This window comes from Macaca thibetana, chromosome X (genome assembly GCF_024542745.1).
Source record: "Macaca thibetana thibetana isolate TM-01 chromosome X, ASM2454274v1, whole genome shotgun sequence".
In the NCBI taxonomy this organism is placed as follows: domain Eukaryota; kingdom Metazoa; phylum Chordata; class Mammalia; order Primates; family Cercopithecidae; genus Macaca; species Macaca thibetana.
This window is the reverse complement of record NC_065598.1, coordinates 39,604,808-39,624,343: the sequence shown is the minus strand read 5'-3', so window position 1 is coordinate 39,624,343 and position 19,536 is coordinate 39,604,808. Positions and strand designations below refer to the sequence as shown.

The 19,536-nt window shown below is 53.3% G+C and overlaps 1 protein-coding gene across 11 annotated transcripts in view; it reads left to right on the top strand.

Moving 5' to 3' along the window:
• BCOR (BCL6 corepressor) overlaps positions 1–19,536 on the top strand; it is a 130,494-nt gene that overhangs the window by 84,106 nt on the left and 26,852 nt on the right. For all 11 annotated transcript variants that reach the window (XM_050775165.1, XM_050775167.1, XM_050775166.1 and 8 more), the window contains exons 2-3: positions 17,059–17,184; positions 18,530–18,608. In XM_050775165.1, coding sequence (XP_050631122.1) covers positions 17,099–17,184; positions 18,530–18,608 — 165 coding nt within the window. In that variant the 5' untranslated portion in view covers positions 17,059–17,098. The remainder of the gene's footprint in view (positions 1–17,058; positions 17,185–18,529; positions 18,609–19,536) is intronic.

Below are 19,536 nucleotides of genomic sequence, written 5' to 3'. Positions count from 1 at the left end.
AGTGTGAGGGTATACACCGCCACGCACACGAATTGCCTTGGGGTGTTTAGGGGAGCGCGCGGGTTTCGGGCAGCAGGCGCCCGGCCGGCAAGTCGCGGCTGGGGCTCGGCTGGCCCCAGCGCTGTCCTTTGAGGCGCTGTCACCAGTAGGTGACTGAGAGTTAATTAGGAAGTGTTCTCCGGATCAATGGGCTGCACAGCTCATTAGCGATTCTCTCCAGCCCTTTGCAGGGCCGTCCTGGCCTCCGCCTCCCACACAGGCCGGGGCCCCGCGGTCCAGGCTGCGGGGAGCGCCGCTGGGAAGTGGGGAGGGGCCGGTAGCGAGGGACGGCGGGTAAGCGAGTGTAACTTCGCGGGGCGGCGCGTTGCGTGCAGCGCCTCGAGGCCCGCGCAGCCCGCTCTTTCTTCCTGCCCGCGGTCGCCTCCACTGTGTCTTTAACACGCTCCCGCTCGCGTCGCTGCCTGGCTGCTCCTCCCCGCCTCCCTCGCCTATCTCTTGTTCTCTAAGCACGACGCCTGTGCTCCCCGCCCAGTTTGGGATTAGACAAGATAAAAATAGGACTGCCCAGCGCGCGGAGCTGTGACTGTGCCCCGGCAGCCGGGCTGGTGGGAGCGCGGGGGCCCGGGGCTGGGGAGGACCCGTGGAGCGCTCGGAGCGGCCAGCCCCTGTGGGCCCCCTACCCCCACCCCGCAGGCGCCGTCACGCTCCCCGGGTTCTGTCCGCCGTGAACCGTGCGGGCCGGGGGACCTGGGCAGGGTCTCCGCGCTCTCGCGGGTGTTGTTGGTGTGCCGGTGATAGATCGGTCTAGACAGGCATGCAGGCTCCCTCCCGGCTGAAGGACTAGAGGGGGGCGCGGAGACGGCAGCAGACTCCGTGAGCTGCGAGTGAGCGAGCTAGCCTCCGGGCCCAGCGAGCTGGGTGGAGGGAAGGCCGTGGGGTTTCTCTTAACCCTTTGAAGGCCGTGGTGGGGTAGTGTAACAGGGAAAGCGGGGGGCAAAGAGCCTAGTGGAAATTCCTGGAGGCAGAGTAGCTCGCACTGGGGAGGAGCTGTGAGTCTGGGCCTAGGGTTTTCCTTTCTCTTATGTGTGCACGGTCACATCCTGGTGCATCGGGCTCGATTTTTCCACAAACCAAACGCAGCTGCTAGATGATCTGGATTGACCAGGTAGTTCTCAGTCGGCGAGCTGTGAACACACACAAAGAACACCCTCACTTTAAAAACAGTTTGGAAGACAGATGTAGACTCAATGTTCCCAAAGAGAATTCATGCGGGTGTTCAAGGACGGGAAGGTCTGCACATAGCTATAGTCGGGTGGGGCCTCTGACCATGACTGCTGCAGACCAAGGACCGAAGCCTGAAATGCCCCGCTAGCATGTACAGGTATGCACTGAAGAGAGCAAAGCGGTCTTTGAGTTGTCTCTATATAAATAGACACACTTTTAACCATGAACTTGTGGGGAGTTAGATATGTGCAAGGAGACAGGCTTCAAAGAGGAGTTGGACACTGATGTGTTATGAGATTCATCATTTGTGTATATATATTAGGGGCTAATATTAAATTGGTCTAAAATTTTAATACACCTTCGCAGACATTTATCTAGTTCTTTCTAGAGCTCGAAATGGGCGGATGGGTTACCCTATACATAAATAACTTATTACTAACATTCCAATCTCCTCCTCCCTCCTCTTCCTTTCTTTACGAGTTTGTGGTCTTAAGGGATCCTCTGTTTACAGTTAAACTGCAAACCCATATTGGTCTGGCCTGGGAAAGAGCCATGTTACAGGCAAAGCAAGAAGAATGGAAGTAGTAGGAATGCTCAGATTAAGATGTGCTCCTGAATGACATGTGCTGAGACAAATCAAGACACTTGGGCTCCGATGCCCTAATGGAACAAGAGATACATAAGAGATAAAGAACTGGCCAAGGGGAATGTAAACATGGGTATGCAAATACAGAGATGTATAGCGATATTCTGAGAGAAAAATCCCAGACTTTGTTGAGCTGGAAACGGGGGCAGAATTTCTGTAAGTGCGTTCCAGAGACAATAGCCCATTTAAAGGTGTGAAGAGGGTCACTTGGAAACACAAAAAGCATTCATATGCATACATCCATGCTTAGATACACAGGCTGAATGACAAACACTCCTCATTGCCTCACGAAGACTTTCCTGCCGAGTGAGTGAGACCGACTTGGGTATGGAAGAGTGGGCCACACAACCACATTCACACACTTATTCACAGGGAAATAATGTGTCTTTGGCTTGAAGGAAACTGATGACCAAGCTAGCAGCCTAAGGATGGATGGTGTGCAGTGAACTAGGATTACCTCTGGTTATAGTTTATTTCTCTTCTAGGGGTGAGGTGGAGTGGGCAGCGGGTTGGTGATGAGCAGGTAGGAGCCTTTCTGAAGAGATTTTGAGCTCCTGATCTTGAGTGGCTGGATCGTGCAGCCACAAGAGGGGTAGCTTTCCACTTTGTGGTCAGGAGGAATGGCTGTTGCACTGCTGGGGTCCAATTTGCTAAGGTGGAGCAGGGCCCCAGTGGGCTGGGAAGGAGAACAGGAAGAAGTGCGGCCTCTGGGAGGAATAAAAGGGAGGTATGCTTGCTTGCTTCTTTTTTTTTTTCTGGAGGAGACCGTGGCGGGGACAGCCTGTGTTGGGTGGATTATCAGGCGCCTCGGTGACCCCAGACGCGCATGTGAACTCCGGCTAGGGTATGGCTTGCCCGCGGCGTCGATTTGCTGCCGTCCCTCTTTGTCTAAGACCAGCCGGGAATTCCAGCTTTTATTGGGAAGACCGCACTTGGGTGGGGCCCGCGCCAGGCCGAGTGGGGCAGGGTCGGGCCGCGCTGGACGGGAGGCTCGGAGCCGGTAGAACGGTCCTCCGGAGCGGCGGGCAGCCCTGGCAATGCCACCCCGGTGGTTTTCTCGAGGGCACCGGGCCCGGCGGGGCGGAGACCTTCGTGGGTCCATCTCGGCCGCCCCGCCCCACCCCCTCCCTCCGGCCCGAGGCCGAAAGGAGCTCAGAAGGCCCTTTGTTAGGCCCCGAGGTCACACTCGTGCCCCAGGGGCCGCCGATGGGTGGGAGAAAGTAGTGCAGCGGGTCAAGAGAGAGCCTTCTTATTGCCTCGGTGCCCCAGCCCATCTTCTGGATCGGGCCCGGTGGGGGCCTCGCCCAGATCTGGGTGGGGAGGCCTGGGCCGGCCCTGGCCCGCCCCGGCTTCTTTGCCAGTGTTTATGGCCGACGGGATTCCGTCTGTTTGCAAAACCGGACGCGCTGCTGAGGCCTAGGTGGTGGAGCCAGGAGAACCCGCCGGGGCGAGAGTAAATGGTCTCCCCGCGGCCGCCCGGGTGGTAGCCGAGCCGCGTTTGTCGCACGCACTTGGCCGGGGGCGTCCACTGGTCTCCATCCCTGCCCGACGGCTTTCTCTGGTTGCCCTCAACGTGTCCCTCAGGAAGGGATATCTGACTTTTTGTTGGGTGGAGTTCATTAACGATGCCTTTCTGCGCTATTTCTGTAGAAGGCCCCCTTTTGGGGCGCAAGCTCCCTCCAAGTGTTTACAATCGAGGGTCTCAGAAACTGGGGTCTTCACTCCGTCATTGTTATAGAGCTGTGTCTCCCCAGCCGGCACCCACGGGCTCGGCTTTCCATGATTAGAGAAGCGGGGAAGTCCACTCGGAGAAGATACTGACAGCATAAAAAATAATTTGTGATCTAAAAGACAGTTTCCAGTATAATCTCATTATGCACCACAGACTCCCGATGTTATTTTGTGGAAGGCGGACAATGATCAATTTACATTGACCCGGGGCTGGGCGAGCTTTTAGATGGTAATTGCCATATTGATTTGCATGCAAAAAGGAGACCTGCTAAAATTAAAGACCGGAAGCTAAATTAAACTAAATTTATTGTCTAGGTGCAAACCAGGGGAACTGTTGGGGGATGGGGTTGAGTCAGGTCAGGGTGCCAGGGGCGGAGCGGGTGAGAGGCCCTGGAGCCTCGGAAGGTCGCAACTTTGGAAGCGATCTTTGCCCTTGTGATTTCATGTGGGGAGGGGGGATGTGTTTAGGAAAAAAGTTATGAAAAGACAATTTTGCATTGAAGTCACTAGGATCTTTCAATGCTAATAGGAACTAATAGGGGGAGGAGAGGTTTATAGGGTTATAGGGGTCTTCCAGCACCATTTCCGGCGTCCCCCCTCCATTTCTATTGTTCTGCCTGGCCAGGCGCTCGCAATCGTGCTAGGGACACCAAAAAGCTCTTGCATTTGAAGAGTTAAAAAAAAAAAAAAAGCAGCCCGTCCCCCCTTCCCGCCTCGCTCTCTCCCCCTCTCCCCCTTCCCGGAGCGGTAGACCTTTCTGAGAGAGCGCACCGCGGGCAGGCCAGGACCGTTGGCGCTGTAGGGAGTTCCTCCCCGGACGCTGCGGTCCCAGGCTTGGCTGGACGGCCATCGCTTCGGGAAGCCGTCCTCTCCAGGTGGCCAAAGTAGGCGGGTGTGGGGTGGGGTGGAGAAAGGCGTCTGCCCTGGCCGCAGTCTAGCGGTGCCCGGGACTGGGGGGGGGAATCGCCTCCCCGGAGGGGTTGGGAGGGCCGGGCACGCCCCGCCCCGCCCCGCCCCGCCCCGCCCCGCCCCGAACTGGGTGGGGGCCGGGGAGGGCTGGAAACCCTGCCCGTTCGCCACGGCCGGAAAGTTTAAAAAAGAGAAAGAACGCCACTTGCAGAGGGCTGGCCTGGAGCCAGGGGCGGCCGGCCTGCGGGGGCGTGCTCAGCTGGCTAGCGGGGTGAGCGCCCCGGCGCCGCCGTCTCCCCTCAGTCCCTCCCGCCGCCGAGGCCCCTGCACACCCGGTCGCACTGCGGAGCCATTTCGCACATCCGGAGCTTCAGCGTCTGGAGGAGTAACCAGTCCAGGGCCGGGAAGTCCGAGTGTCTGGTGCCCCTGCCCTTCCCCATCGAGCAGAGCCGGAGGTGGCTTTGGCAGGCTCCGCGGGTGTAGGTAGTTCCCGGAGCATCTGAAAGCCTGGGGCAGACCCGGAAATTGGGGATAAGATGGGGAGGGGATGTTGGGTCCTGAGGTTTGCCGCCGGGCGCTTCTGTGAAGAAAGGTTGGGGAAAGGACGAGATAGCCCATCCCCCGGCTTGCGCTTTTGTGGGGACTCTGGGTGGCCCAATAGAACATCTTGCTGGCGTCTTCCATCTTAATTCCCTCTGCCACACTACTTTGTTCCCTGGGGTTTTTCCTTTAAATCCTAGGAAAGGTAGATGGAGGAGCTTCCTCCAAATGGCTTTTGCTCTATCTAGATAATTTGATTTATTGCTTTATGTGGCAAAACTGGGGCGGCAAGCCTAGGTCCTAGTACCAGTAGTCAGCACTTTTCCCAGAGACCTGAAAGGAGTCGACCCACCTACCCCTGTCTATTCTGGGGTGCTGGAGGGATGGGAAAGGGGAGGCTTGTTGAGCGCATTGGCCTTACACCAGGGTATAACAACGTAGGGAGATTTGTAGGATGTAGGGGGAAATGGTGAAAGACTTTGAGTGGACCAGGAGATGACTAGATATAGGAGAAACTGTGTTCGAGGCTCACTGTAGACCAAGTAACATAAGTGTTAAACACTCTTTATCTCGTTCTTGGGTACATAAGGCCTAAGGAAGCTTTTCAGAGGAGACAATATGTGAAAATCAGGATTTCAAATGGCACAATTAGACCAATAATTGGCTCCTCTCCGCAACTCCAGGACTGAGTTTGACCGTGGCCCATTTTTTACTAGCTGTGTGACCTTGGGGGCAAGTTATTTACGGCCTTTGAGCCCCAGTAAGTTTTTTCATTTGTAAGACTGGGAATAATTATCCACCTTTAGGATCTAAATAGAATACTTGGTGCATAGTAGGCCTCAAGGATGAATAATTGCTTTGAATGACTTGTCATGTTCCTATAGGTTGCTCCTCCATTCCCTGCTGCCCGTGAGACCCCCTGAGACTTGCTAGGTCTGTGTCCTGGGACCCAAGGATGCAGATTTAATCTCCCCTACGAGGGTATTCTAGGTCCGTCTTCCTGGGTTCCTCTTTCCCTTTGTTACCGTAGTTTGCATTCTGCCTTTTAAAGGATTCCATATGAAAAGACTTGCTTCTCCCCCGCCCCCCAAGTGGGATCATTATATGGTTAGGAACTTATTTCAGAGCCGGTATCTGGGTACCCTTTGGCAAGGCTTCCTGGCATTATTTCAGGGGGGGAACGATGGTGTCTAGAGGGGCAAGACCTGGTTGGAAGAGGTGAGAGGGGGTGGCCTGGTGCAGAGGCCAGAGGTGCTGTGGTTTGTTTGATAAGGATTAAGTCCGGATGTTATGAGGGCTCAATGTGGTTTTCAACAAAGTCTGCCAGGGATTGCTTCTTTTATATCGATATGTATTTTAAAAAATTACTAGCATGAGAAGAAAACCAGACCTGTATGGATCCAGGCCGGTAGTAAGCTACTGTGATCAGGTTTCCTACTCGACTCCCAGAGGGAAAGTCAGTGTTTGATTGAAGCTACACTTGGTTCTTGACTCTCAGGGGATGCCTGCTCTGAAACAGGAGGCCTCCCTCCCTTTCTCTCCTCCTCTCCCCCTCCTCCTCCCTCTTTTTCCCTTCTTCCCCTAAAAGCCTTTGTGCTGAAAGAGCTTCAGTAGGCACGAATCCCTGGTCCCTCTCTAAAGAATGCCTTACAGCCTTTGCTGACATTGTTTTGTGAACAGTGGGTTTTACCAGGCCAGCAGTTTCCCCCCGATTTTAGCCCACGATTTTAAAGGTAGTCTATGGACAAGATGCGCCTAACTGCAATGATTGCCTCAGTGTGTAGCCTGGGCCGGGCTTGGAATCTAGAGACGCCTTAACCTTTGCCCTAGGGGCCCTCCTGGAGAGGGGGGTGAAGGTGGGGAGCTCGAGGACTGATTGTTTTCGAGGATCTGTTTGTTCTCCAGCCACCGAGGCTGAAGGTGGAGTTGGGCAAGTCTGAGTGTATGTTCCAGCTTTGGGTCTGATTTTAAACTTGGTTTAATTGGAGAAACTCCTAGGCATTTAACAGTTCTGTACAAATGCAAACTTGAAATAGCTCGAGGCCTACGTCATTTAGGAAAGAATAAATGAAGTACAGAAATGTCCAAACTATGTAAATCCTAGCGTTGTCTGCCCTCCCATAAACACATGACAAGTGCCAAGGCATTTCCAGTCAAAACACCAGTGGAACCAGCAGCCTCCATCCTTTGTATTTATTATTTTATTAACAGCATTTTACACAGCATTTAACAAGCACAGCCTGCCCGCTTTGCACCAGGACTCTAAGCAGGCAAAGGGGTGGAAAACGGATGGAGGTGGTGGGGGAGTAGTGGTTGCTAGAGGACATCAGCTAGAGAAATCTCATCAGATGGGTAGGGAAAGCAGCACTGGGGGTTTATTTCTACTGGCCACAAGGAAGACAGACATAGTGCTTTGGAGGAAGAAATCCTCTCTCCCATCCCAGGAGGAAAGTTGTACCGCTGTGATATGTCTGGTCTCAGCTTTGATTCCAGAGGGTAGAACAGGGTATGTTTCATGATACTCTGCCCATCGGTTATTGGTGATTTTCAAAGAATAAGTATTTGTCTGCTATCGTTATTCGATATCCTGGTGGAAAGTTTATAACGAAAAGTAATGCCTTTCTTAAGTCATAAAATGAGCCTTGTATGCTTATTTAATTAAAATCTATTTAAGGACCGATTAGGCGTGTAATTTGCACTAATAATGACGATTATGGAAATGTTCAACTTAACCAAAAATCATAAAGGAGACATTTTGATCAGTGGGGCGGCCAGTAAGTATTCAGTGAGTTGGGCAATTTCCGAAAGACAGGAAGCATTCCTCTGAGGGCTGCAGAAAGCGCAGACCTGTCTGGCCTCTGTGACATGGCATGGAGAGGGGCAGACCTCCCTGTCCCGGCCCCAGCCTGGCCAGACCCCACTTTGCTGAGCATGGAAACCAACCCTACGAGTCTCCGTAACCTTTATTCTCATGATGCTTCCCTGAGCTTCCAGAAGGAGTAAACTCTCGGAGAGGGCTGATGAGCCACACGGAAATCTCTGCGAAATGGCGGTGCTCTTTTGCTTTAACAAACAGCGCTGACAAACGCATGCTTCCTTGGCTAGCCTTGGCTGGAGCCTGGAGGGGTAGGGGGAGAAGGGGTCCCTTGTTCCGGAGAAACCTGCCAGCTGCTGGGCTTGGTGCGAAGGCAGCGAAGGCAGACACAATGCTGCTGTTGTTGGTTTGATCTCTAACTGTGGATTGTTAGTCTGGCTTTAACTATGTGGTAAGGGGGGAATGTGAAGGCTGTTTACAGCGAGTGCAAATAATGTGACAGCTGTTGGCGCGCGAGCAGCGCTGCGCCTCCTCAGCACTTACACAAAGCGCGCACTATGCAGGCCCATGGACGAGCTGCAGAGGTGGCGGCCACTTTCTGGCCAGCGCATCCCCAGATGAGAGAAAGCTCCACGGCACACCCACCCCCCATCCCCAATACACATCTTTATGACTTCCCAGGATTGTGGTGGGGTGCAGGATGGTTTGTATGTTGTGGTTTAGGGAACTTGTGGTGAGGCATAGGTGGCGGGAGAAGGCCCACGGGGCTGTGAGTGTCACCGTGTTGGTGGGGTTTGGCCAGGATCCGTTGAACTGGGTCCTCAGCTGTTGGTGACAGAGTTTTTAAGATTTGGGAAAATAACTTTCAGCCCTAAGTAAGCTTATTGGAAAGAATGTGTTATTAACTGAAAGCTTTCTGGAAATTGCAGAGGCTCTGAAGGCCGTTGTTCCCCTCTGAAATGGCCCTGTTATTCAGACAAGTTAGAGACAGGCGGGTGCTGTGTTCTGTGCACTCGGCACTGTTTCCAGCTTGGAAATGCAAGTGTGCAGGTTCAGTACCCTGAAGGGGGTGTATTTTGGGGGGAAGGGAGGTCAGATTGGCTTTTGATTACCCACATGCCTTAACCTTTTCTCCCAAGCCTTCCCGTTTTCAAGAACACATTTGCCTTCAACTGCAGTACGCAAAGGTGCGTCCTGAAGCCTGCCCACAGCACCACCTACTCTGACTTCATCAACTAGATGCCCACAGCCACAGGCTTTCTCTTGAGTTCCTGGTACCCTGCCAGGCCCTGCAGAGAGGCGCCAGGGTGGGAGGGAGAGCAGTTGGTGGCGGCAGTTACCCACTAGGCCAGTCCTGGAGGTTCGTGGCTGGCCCAAGCAGGTGGACTTAGGATGGCAAAGAATGTGGACCTGCCTCTGGACCATCCTGGGGCAAGCTGGGTGTAAAAATTCACTCCTCTCCCCCGGGAATCCCAAGGTTGAAGCCTTCCAAGCCCTGGCACCTGCCTGGTCCTCCCTGCGTTTTGGAACATCATTTAGGGCTGACTTAATTCTATATTCTACCCTTCCGCATGACTTTGGCCTCTGGGTGTACAGCCTACAGGGTATCTGCAAATCTAGTTCATTCTCTCCTCCCCCCGCCCAGCACCGCCCCCTCCCCAAGTCTACTCTCTAAGTTTTAACATGGACTTCTACATCTAGTTGGGTTTCCGATGGGGAGCTGGGAGATGCTTCTGGAGTGAGACATGAACTTCGGTGCCAGTTCTATAAATTGGTCTCTTTTTATGACGTGTGCCATTTTCTGTAGGAATGTTGCTTGCAAAACGAGTTTCGCCTTGGAGGAAAGGCGGAAAGATAAACAAGCCTGCAACGCCAAAACACTGGCAGTCTTTCCCTCCTTCCAGCTCTCTTAAAGCAGCCGGGCTGTATTTCCAGGATTAGACTTGTGCATGTGAGGAGGGACTCGCGTTGGCTTTTTTTCCCCCAAGCAAATGCAAATTAGAGAAAAATAATTTTCTTTCAACGATATGCAATGTATTAGTCACTTGTTATCGTGCTCCGAGGCAGGCCTCATTTGCGCGTCTGCCAGCTCGCTCACATCTGCTCGGCGCTGTTCGGGGCATTTTAACCTTGGCGGTGTCGTGTCTAGTCCCACGGATCAAGGAGGAGTAATTAAGCCCTGAACAGCTACAAAAATTCATGGGCCCCCATCTATACTGCAGTTGTTCCATGGCTTTGTTTTGGGTGCTCTGAGTTCCATGACTGAGTAGCAGACATGGGATTCCTATTGTTCCTTGTAAAGAAAGTGGGTGCCCCTCTCCTTCTCTGACCCTCATCCCAGCCTTTCTGGGACTCCCAGGCTCTGCACAGTCAGCGAGAGACTCACTTGCAGATCGCAGGACCCCTGCCTTTTAGGCATCTTTTATGCATTAAAAGTTCCTTTGTGCTTCCTCTGTATACTAATGATAGCTGTTGTTATTAGCCTTACGGTATAGCTTGTTCCCTTCGGTTGTGGGGGGGGGATGGCGGCGAAGGCATTCCTGTTTTACTCCTACAAAGCCCTGGTGAAAACAAAAGTTCATTGACACAGCCTTTGGAGGCGTGGTGTGGAACATTTATTCTGGATTTGCCCCCAGGTTGTGTAGACTCCCAAGTGGGGACCCAGTTCTGCAAGGACTAGACCAAAGGGGGCAAGTGGTTTCTTTTTGCGTGGAGTGGGGAGAAGAGTAAGGAGGGATTCCTGGCTTTTGACTTGGGTTTCTGTTGCTGGGTGGCCTCCTGTGAGGGGACACCTGTTTCTAAATTCGCCCTCTCTTGAATACACACGTGGTTCCCTGACTCCCCCTGTGGCAAAACCATGAAGGAAAGTGAAAAGAACAAAAAGCTGGTGGGGTGGCCTGGACAGATTGCCCTGGGAGAAGGGCAAGTGTCCCCCATTGGCCTGTGAGAGAGAGGTTGGGGACACCTGACCCCGGGCCATGGGCTCTGCCTGGAGGAGGGGAGTGTAGCGGGCATTACAGGCTCGGCAGCGACCCTTAGGGTCAGTCCCTGCAGATTACACCCCGGACCCCAATCCCCGAGATTCGCACCCCTCCCACGTTACAGTAGGCGACACTTGGCTCACATCTTTGTAAGGGGAAGCGTCCAGAGCAGCAGCGTTCTAGTATGATCGGAAGGGAACCCAGAACGATTGCGAGGAGGGGTCTGCCGTGCCCATTCCCCCGGTGGACTCGGCGGCATTTCCCGGGAGGTCTCGGATTCTCCCTGCGCCCACCCAAAGTTTCCTTTCGTCAGATTCGTTGATGGGGACAGAAGGTGCGGCGGGGCCTCGGGAAGGGGCACCACGGAGAGCGCGCCAGGTCTTAGGGTCCGAGGGGTTACTTAGGGTCGGGAACTGGGGAGGTCGGGCCGCCTCCGGGGAGCCTGCTGGAGTTCCTGGAAGGCTCGGCGGGGGCGCGCCGCGAGGGCGTGGGTGTGTGCCGTGGTGCGGCCCCGCGCGCTGGGACCTCCGCCGAGGAGCGGCGAGGAGGAGCGGGCGAGCCCCGAGCAGCACGGGTGTGTGTGGTGGGAGAGAAAATCCCTTTGTTGCCGACCGATCACGCTCCGGGCTGAAGCGCCTCAGCCCGGGGAGGGGGCGCCCCTCCCCCTTTCTTCGCCGGGGCCAAGTTCGCTCCCAGCCGATGTGGCTCTCCGCTCTGACCCCGACGCCCCGGCAGGAGGCCGGGAAGGTATCTGGGTGCTCGAATGGTCCGGGCCAGCGAGTTTCCCCTTCCCCCTCCCTCTTACTAGTGCAAAACTTGGAGGTGTGGGCGGGGATGCCCTTGCAGGCTACGGCTGTGGCTTGGAGTGTGCCAAGAGGCAGCACCTGGGCCGGCTGGATCACTTCCCTCACCCCCAATTCTCTCGGGGGAGGGGCTGGGACCAGGCCAGCCACCTCCCTCGACCACACTCCTGGAAGCCTGCGGTTTTGCCTCCCAGGGACCTGGGGGGCAGCCTTGGGGTCTCTTACTCCCCAGCAGACCTGGAGGACCCATGCCACACTGCACATCCGGAAGAGCTTTTTCTTCTCATCTTCCACCCCCACACACCCCACCCCCACCCCTCACATCCTAAAATAGGAACTTCTTCACCCGTCCCTTCCTTGAAACCCGGAGCACAGCGCTGCTGCTGTGACGCAGTCTGTGTTTGGAGCAACCCCAGGAAGGGCTGGCGGGTGGTGAGCTTTGGGCTTCTGTAAAATCTACACAGTTCTGCTGAAGGTCCCTCCCTGCTTTGACCCCCTCTCTGTTGCTGCTTCCGTCTCCCCCGCAGGATGAGGTGGTACTGCCCCAAAGAAACAGCGATGTGATTCTGGAGCTTACTACACAGTATGTTTAGTAGAGTCAGATGCTATTTAGTGAGGTTAAACGTGGCCAGCACCAGCTATTGCCAGGCAAAACTCAAGTCCATAGTGCAGCTTAATCCTTTGGAAAACACAATGCCAAATATTTACAGAGGGGACCAAGGTTGGAGAGGTTGGGCCACCTGCCCAGAGACACGCGGTGGGTAAGGGTGGGAGCCGGGAGGCTGTGGTGACCATGTTCTCTACAGAGAACCAGCCATGCAGTAGCGAGACCCCTCCCCTGAAGAGTCCTGGGCCAGAGGACCCCAGCACACTGGCTGGGAATGCCTGCCTGGCCACCTGAGCTGGAAGCCCTTGCTTGCGAACCTCTCCAGTCCTTCTGGCCATTAACTGCTGGATAGCTGCCGGTGGGGACAAGGGGAACCTAGTGAGAGAGATCCCAAGAAAAGACCCTGAGATGGGCCACCCTCTCAGTGCCTGTGTGGACAGCAGGGAGGCGTGAGCAGAGGTAGTTTGGTGGCCATGCTTTCCATATTGTCAGTGCCACTTGACAAGTGTAATACGCAGACTTTTAACTGGTCGCCGCCTCAAGGGTGGGGGCAGTGGAAAGTGGCCTAGTGCAGGAGGGGGCGGCGGTGGGGGGGAAAGGAAAGGGACCAAGACTTGGGACCTGTGGTCTGCCCTCACATCTTTTCACAGAGGGTGGGTGTGCCCCTACTGAAGGATGCCGAGGTTGGAGTGATGGCTTATGATCTTGGTCCCTCGACTCCCTTCTGCCAATCAGGCCCTTCTCCCCAGTGTCCAGGCCAAGCTCAGTGCGCTCATGATAACCCTTGGCTGTGGAGCGAATGACTACTCAAGAGTCTGTCGAGGGTGACCCAAGCTCTCCTATGCGTTCCATTTCCTTGGTGCTAAGAGCTAGAGACCACGCAGTGTGCAGTGTGCATGCCTGCTTCTCGCAAGCCAGCTCTCTCCACTTGGCCCTGGATGTTCCAGCAGGCAGCTGGAGCAGTTCCCAGTCTGTTCTTTAGAGACCCACATTCTCCCCATCTGACCTCTTCTCAGCCCTCTTTCCCCTTCATCCCTATCCAGCACCTTTATCCACTTCTCTCCACTACTAGAAAAAGGGGTTAAAACCCAGATCCAAGGTGCAGCTTCGCAGCTCACAGTGGAACAGGTTGGTGCTTGTAAAGTGCTTTTCATGAGTGACTTCACACATCTTGGCACTTCTGGAAGCATAGCCTGCATTTGGAAGAAGTGGGGGGTGGAGGTGGGCATTGAAAAATAAAAGCAAACGAGCTTCATCTATAGCTGCAAAGCACCCTGAGGCACTGTTTGTCATTGAAATCAGATCATTTGCCCTCTCCACCGTATTCTGCTGCCAAGGGTCAGCAACATCAGTTTCGAAGCACTTGGCCTTAGAGGTATAAAAAAAGGCCCCAGCTATTTCAACAGCAGCTTCTAGAAGTTCGATGTCCCTATACTTTGCCTCCCAGTCTCTTTTTGTTTCTTACCGCAATGTCCCCTTCATTGTACATGCCAGAGAAACCAGGGTGGGGTGTAGGTAAGGGTGACCCCTGTTCTTCAGTAGAGGCTTGGTGTGAGCTGTATGGCCTTTGCAAAGGAGGCCCCTGCTTTTGTGGGTTTGGACTGCTCTTTGTCACCCAGGAGGAGGGCCTCCTGCGAGCCAGAGCCGTTGCTCATTGGCCCTTTCCACTCCTCCATCTTTGGCCAGGAACCCGAAGAGTTAAAAGTCTTTAGCTTGTTGCAATGAAATTATGGCTGGCAGTGGCGCCGCTGTTTGTTCAACAGACCTCCACTTTTAAACAGTTCACAAAAAGTTCATGGGGCAGCTAAAGATTATAAGTGTGTGTGTGTGCGCGCGCGCATGTGTGCACAAGTCCACAGCAGGATCCAACAATGTGTTCCCCCCTTTTGCTTTTATGTTCAGCCCCATCCTCCACCCCTTTCCTCCCAAAACACATACACACACAAACACACACACGACAGTGAACCGCTCTGCTAGCCTCAACCCTCCATCTGACCCTGTGCATTTGAGAACACTTTGTTCTGATGGCTGGTATCATTTATCTCTGCGCCATAAATATGGAAAACCCCGAAGGAGGAGCCCTGGAGAAGGGGAGATGCTTTGAAAGCACCCAGTAGGTCCAGGTGCCTATAAACCGCAGTCACATTTCTGCTAAGTCCAGGTGGCCTTTGCTGAAGAAAGGCCCTTTGAAGGGAAGCAGCCGCTGGCCTTTTCGGGGCTGGGCCTCAGTATAATGATTCTGTTTCCCAAGAAGGTGCCGGGAGGTCCTTTGCACGAGGTGTCTACTTAAGGGAGGTGGGTAAGAGGCAGGTTTGTTTGTTTTTTTTTTGAGTTTTGCTCTTATTGCCCAGGCTGGAGTGCAGCGGCACGATCTCGGCTCACCGCAACCTCCGCCTCCCAGGTTCAAGCGATTCTCCTGCCTCAGCCTCCCTAGTAGTTGGGAAATGCAGGCACGCGCCACCACGCCCAGCTAATTTTGTATTTTTGGTAGAGACGGGGTTTCTCCTTGTTGGTCAGGCTGGTCTCAAACTCCTGACTTCAGGTGATCCACCCACCTCGGCCTCCCAAAGTGCTGGGATTACAGGCGTGAGCCACCTTGCCCGGCCGGAGGCAGCTTTTTTAAAGGGGAGGCCAATTTTTAAGAACGGGGACACCAGAAGATGGAGGCTCATTAGGCACACACTTCTTCCCTCATCCTTTTCTTGGGGGTTTGATTGAGTGACTCTTTGGTTCATGATGTAATGTCTGCATTTCATCATGGCACAGTGAGGGGATGGCATGGTGCAGTCCCACTGCTGTAGCCTGATGACGGGGACACACTGGCACCCAGGAATGATGCTCCACCTTCTCTGTTATCCTACCCAGGATGTCCTCCTTTTGTTAGAAGGGGCAGCAGGGGCCGGAGAGGGGACACTGCCACTACATTGAATGTGCCTTGTGGTCTGCCCAGCACTAGTGGTGGCCTTCCCCACTTGATTTGTGTATTTGCAAGATGGAAGAAAAGCCCACGAACCCTTATAGAACCTTCCCCAACAGCCGAGTCAGTCTTTTGGGGGCGCTATGGCTAGCCCACTGGAAGAACTGCTGTCTGGAGACCCTTCCTAGGGAAGTAGCTTTCCAGAACCCCATCATGCCTGATGCCTCTGCAGATTTCTGCCTTTTTCTTGGACCCTTTCTCTCTCTTCCAGCCTCATTGTTGAGCTCTAACTATACGTGGTGTGTCGGTGTATGTGGATTTTGATTAACAGACGTTCTTCTATGGATGGGGGCCCATGGGGGATGCTGGTGGACAAAAGACCTAGTTAGGACAAAGAAATGAGGAAGTACAGACCGGCTTTGGGATTCCATCCCCCAGGTGTCCCCCTAACCCCCACCCTCAGTCACTCTCACAGAAAAGTCCCCGGACCTGGTGCCTCCAACCTAACCGACCTGGCAGTCTGCTCCGACCTGGCAGTCTGCTCCGTGTGCTAAAGTGTAAAAGCAAGCATTTGCATATTTTTTCCTTCTAACAAAGGAAATGTGTCGACTTAGGGAACATTTGGGCTTTCGGAAACTGTGTGGGTGGGTGTGTGAGGGAGGAGAAGAAAGTTCCCCTGATGATCTGCACACCAATTATTTCACACCCAGGTTTGGGTCCCGTGGAAAAATGCCATGGCCAGTCCGGACAAGGGACACTGAGATGTGTTTGTGAGCAGGGAATTGCCGAGGGCCATCGGTCCCAGGCATTAAAGGCTCCCCTACTTATTAACCCAGCATTTAACAGCAGGATATGGGCTGAAGCGCAGTCAAAAGAAACGGCTCAACCTCCAAAGAGCAATTAAAATCCTGCACGAGGATAAATCACGCGCCGTGATAATCCTGTTAATAAAATGCAGCTTGTCCTGACCCTTCACTCATGCAGCAAACTAGAATGTGATGTGGGTGGGGGCGGTGGGCAGAGGAGGTAAGAGGGGGTGGGAGGTGGTCTGAGCTCCTCTGCCTTGGCAACCTCCCCCTCCCAGGAGGTGGAAAATGGGTGGCTTCTGCTGGCTCCCCATGTGCCAGCGGCTTGGAGCCCATCAGCCAGGGCTGCTAAGACTTCTGTGCTCGCTAATGATTTCTCGTCCCCAGCGAGCAGGCGTCATTGAATTACTCAGCCGCCTCCCTCTGTAGCTTCCAGGCAAAACCACCCGGGTTAGGTGCTTAATCTAATCCAGGGCTCCGGTGGGACAGGTCACCAGCCCACCGATTCTTTTTCACCCTCAATCTGTAAGTTGCACACACGACAGCCTTGGAAATTCAGCCCTAGAAACGCAGGTAGTTTGAGACCTGGACTTGCTGCTCACCTCGCTATTGTGCCTTCCACCCTTCTTGCACCCTTTTGGCCCCAGGAAAGATCAGTTGTGTGCCTCCCAGTGATGCAGCATCCCTGAACCTATTGTCAGAGCCTCCCCTTGTTGAATCAAGTCTTCTCTACCTTCTTTAACAAGTGGCAAGAATGAATGACCACTGTACACTTTCAGAGGAAAGGGGGTGGGCGGGTGCTGTGGTGTGTCCTGGATGCATTCTGTGCCTTGGATGAGGCTGCCTGTTTCGAATTAAACTTCTTCCCCAGCCCCAGCACCTCCTACCAGGGAAGCTGCCTGCCCCTTCGCTGTCCCTTCGAGTCAGGTGTCTGTCCTTGGCTCCCAGACCACTGTAGACAGCAGGCACAGCCTGCCTTCCCGATCTGCATCCTGTATGAATCACCTAGAAAGAAGCGCCCTGTTTGGCTCTCCTTTACTGAACCTCCTGGGATTTTTTTTTTTCTTTCCTTTAAACAGACTAGACGCTTGAAGCAAAGCTGCCATCCCAGAAGACGACATGCTCTCAGCAACCCCCCTGTATGGGAACGTTCACAGCTGGATGAACAGCGAGAGGGTCCGCATGTGTGGGGCGAGCGAAGACAGGTGAATGCGCCCACCTGGGCCAGGCCTGAGGGGAGAGTGGGCACCTTCCTCACGCTCCTGAGTGGAGCCCATGTCCATGCTGAAGCCCCCCTCACCTTCTCACAGCCACCGTGGGCCCAAAAGGGGTGGGAAAGAAAGAGCTCCTGCCTAGTCGGCCGCTCTTGATTTACAGTTTTAACAGGCAACCTGGCTCAGCGAAGCATTGCCGCCCTTTAAAAGATTAGCCCCTAAAGCGGCCTTTCAGTGCACTTTCGTCCTTAATTTATTATTTCATATTTATGAAGGAGAATTAATCCCAGTCTATATGCTGCTTTAACTCTAAATGTCAGGAGTGTGGGCCCAGGTGGAGCAGCATTCGATGTGCTTTTAAAACAAATAGTTTGCTCAGTAATAAATGGGGAGAGAGCCACCCTTTTCTTTCATTGAAGCCCAGGATCTCTCATTGTCCTCTGCTGCGTGTTCCAGGAGGCCACTGGCACCTGCTTTTGGTCGCCAGACAGCTCTGTTATGCTTCCTAATCAGTAATTTTGGAGTGTGGGGTGGAGGCAGCTAAGCAGTAGATGATTGAAGCTGCTCTTTGGGGTAATGAGGAAACTTTTCCTCTGCTGCTTGTCAGCGATTTTTATCCTGGGGATTTGGAAGTTGGCACCAAGCACTTTCTTTATCGATGCTCTCTGATAACAAGTCCCAGGGCAGCCGCAGCAGCCTGGCACAGATGTGCAACTTCCTCTTCAGCCTGGAACAGCTGACATTTGTATGATACTAATGTGTATCCCCCTGTCATTTTGACAAAGGCAGTCAAATATGGCTTTTTTATCACCATGGAAACCAGTTTCCATGGTTAGGACATGGTCCCTAACTTTGTTTTGGGAAAAGTTTTGAAAGCCTACCCTCCTGGGTAAAACGGAAGTGGTTGAGGCCACCAGCCCGTAGACTCCAGCCTTCCAGCCCCGTTTGGTATTTGGCTGTGTTACCACTTCATGTCTACCCTCCAGGAGAGTTTATAAGGGTTGGCTGGGACAGCCGAGCTCCAGTTGGCCTACTTGACCTCTAGAGAAAAAGATCTTGAGGGAGAAGTGGTTTTGCTTAATTTCTGGCTTACCTACCTTGGGGACATCATATTTGTGATTCATGAAAGCTTTGCATTTCCTTTGTTTTTCCTGGTCAAGTTGAATCACCATTTGGGGGCAACTTTCAATATGGGCCATTGACAGCTGGTGGGGACGGAGGGTTAAGGACAGTTTTAAGAATTGGGTTAGTAGAAACTGGTCTGTTCTGGGGAGATCTGTGAAAGATAGATTTAGTGAGGAATGCTTTCATGAAGTTGGTATATCCTTTTAAATAGGAAAATCCTTGTAAATGATGGTGACGCTTCAAAAGCCAGACTGGAACTGAGGGAAGAGAATCCCTTGAACCACAGCGTGGTAAGAGATTAACAGCTTCTGTTGATGCCATATCTGCATATCAGTGATCTGTAATCAATCGTATTAATTTGCAGGCCTTTAAAGGGTGGGGAATGGGGTAGGGGTGGCGGTTCAGAGCAGGGCTGAGTCGGAGGCCTCTGCGACAGGACAAGGCCCCCACCCAAGCTCTTCCTGTCTTGCCTTCCTGCCTCGCCACACATGTCCCTGTCCCCTAGTGACTGGTGGGATGTGTACTCTCTTTTCTTCCATAAGCTGAATGCCACATCAGCGTTCCCAGCTGGATAAATTTCCAGCCTCCAAGTAGCCCCTTAGGGTTTACCTTTCCAGTAAAATAAGAAACACAGGATCGTCACTTTAGACACAAGGGAGAGGAAGTCAGAAGACACAACCACAGTTTGACCCATGGCCTCTTTATTGATTTAGAAATGAGGCTGCTAAAGTCTTCTGTTCCTGTTGTCCCATCGAAGATTGTTTCTTGTTCTGTTAAGTCATGCCTTCCTGCACCCAGGGGAAATGAAGTGAACACCCACCCCCAAGCCTAACAGGCCCAGGGAGGGTTAGTGTGAATTCTGTACCCCATGAGGGTGATGCTGAGAGTTTTGGAGTTGGTGGCTTCTCAGTTGTAGCAAATAATTTTTGCTGAGAAGGTAAAAATCTTTAGACTTTTTAATTTTTATTTTTTAATTTCGATTTTTTTAGAGACGGAGTCTCGCTTTGTCACCCAGGCTGGAGTGCAGTGGTGCAATCTTGGCTCACTGCAACCTCCACCTCCCGGGTTCAAGCAATTCTCTTGCCTCAGTCTCCCGAGTAGTTAGGACTACAGGTGCACACCACCACACCCAGCTAATTTTTTTTGTATTTTAGTAGAGATGGGGTTTCACCGTGTTGCCCAGGCTGGTCTTGAACTCCTGAGCTCAGGCAATCTGCC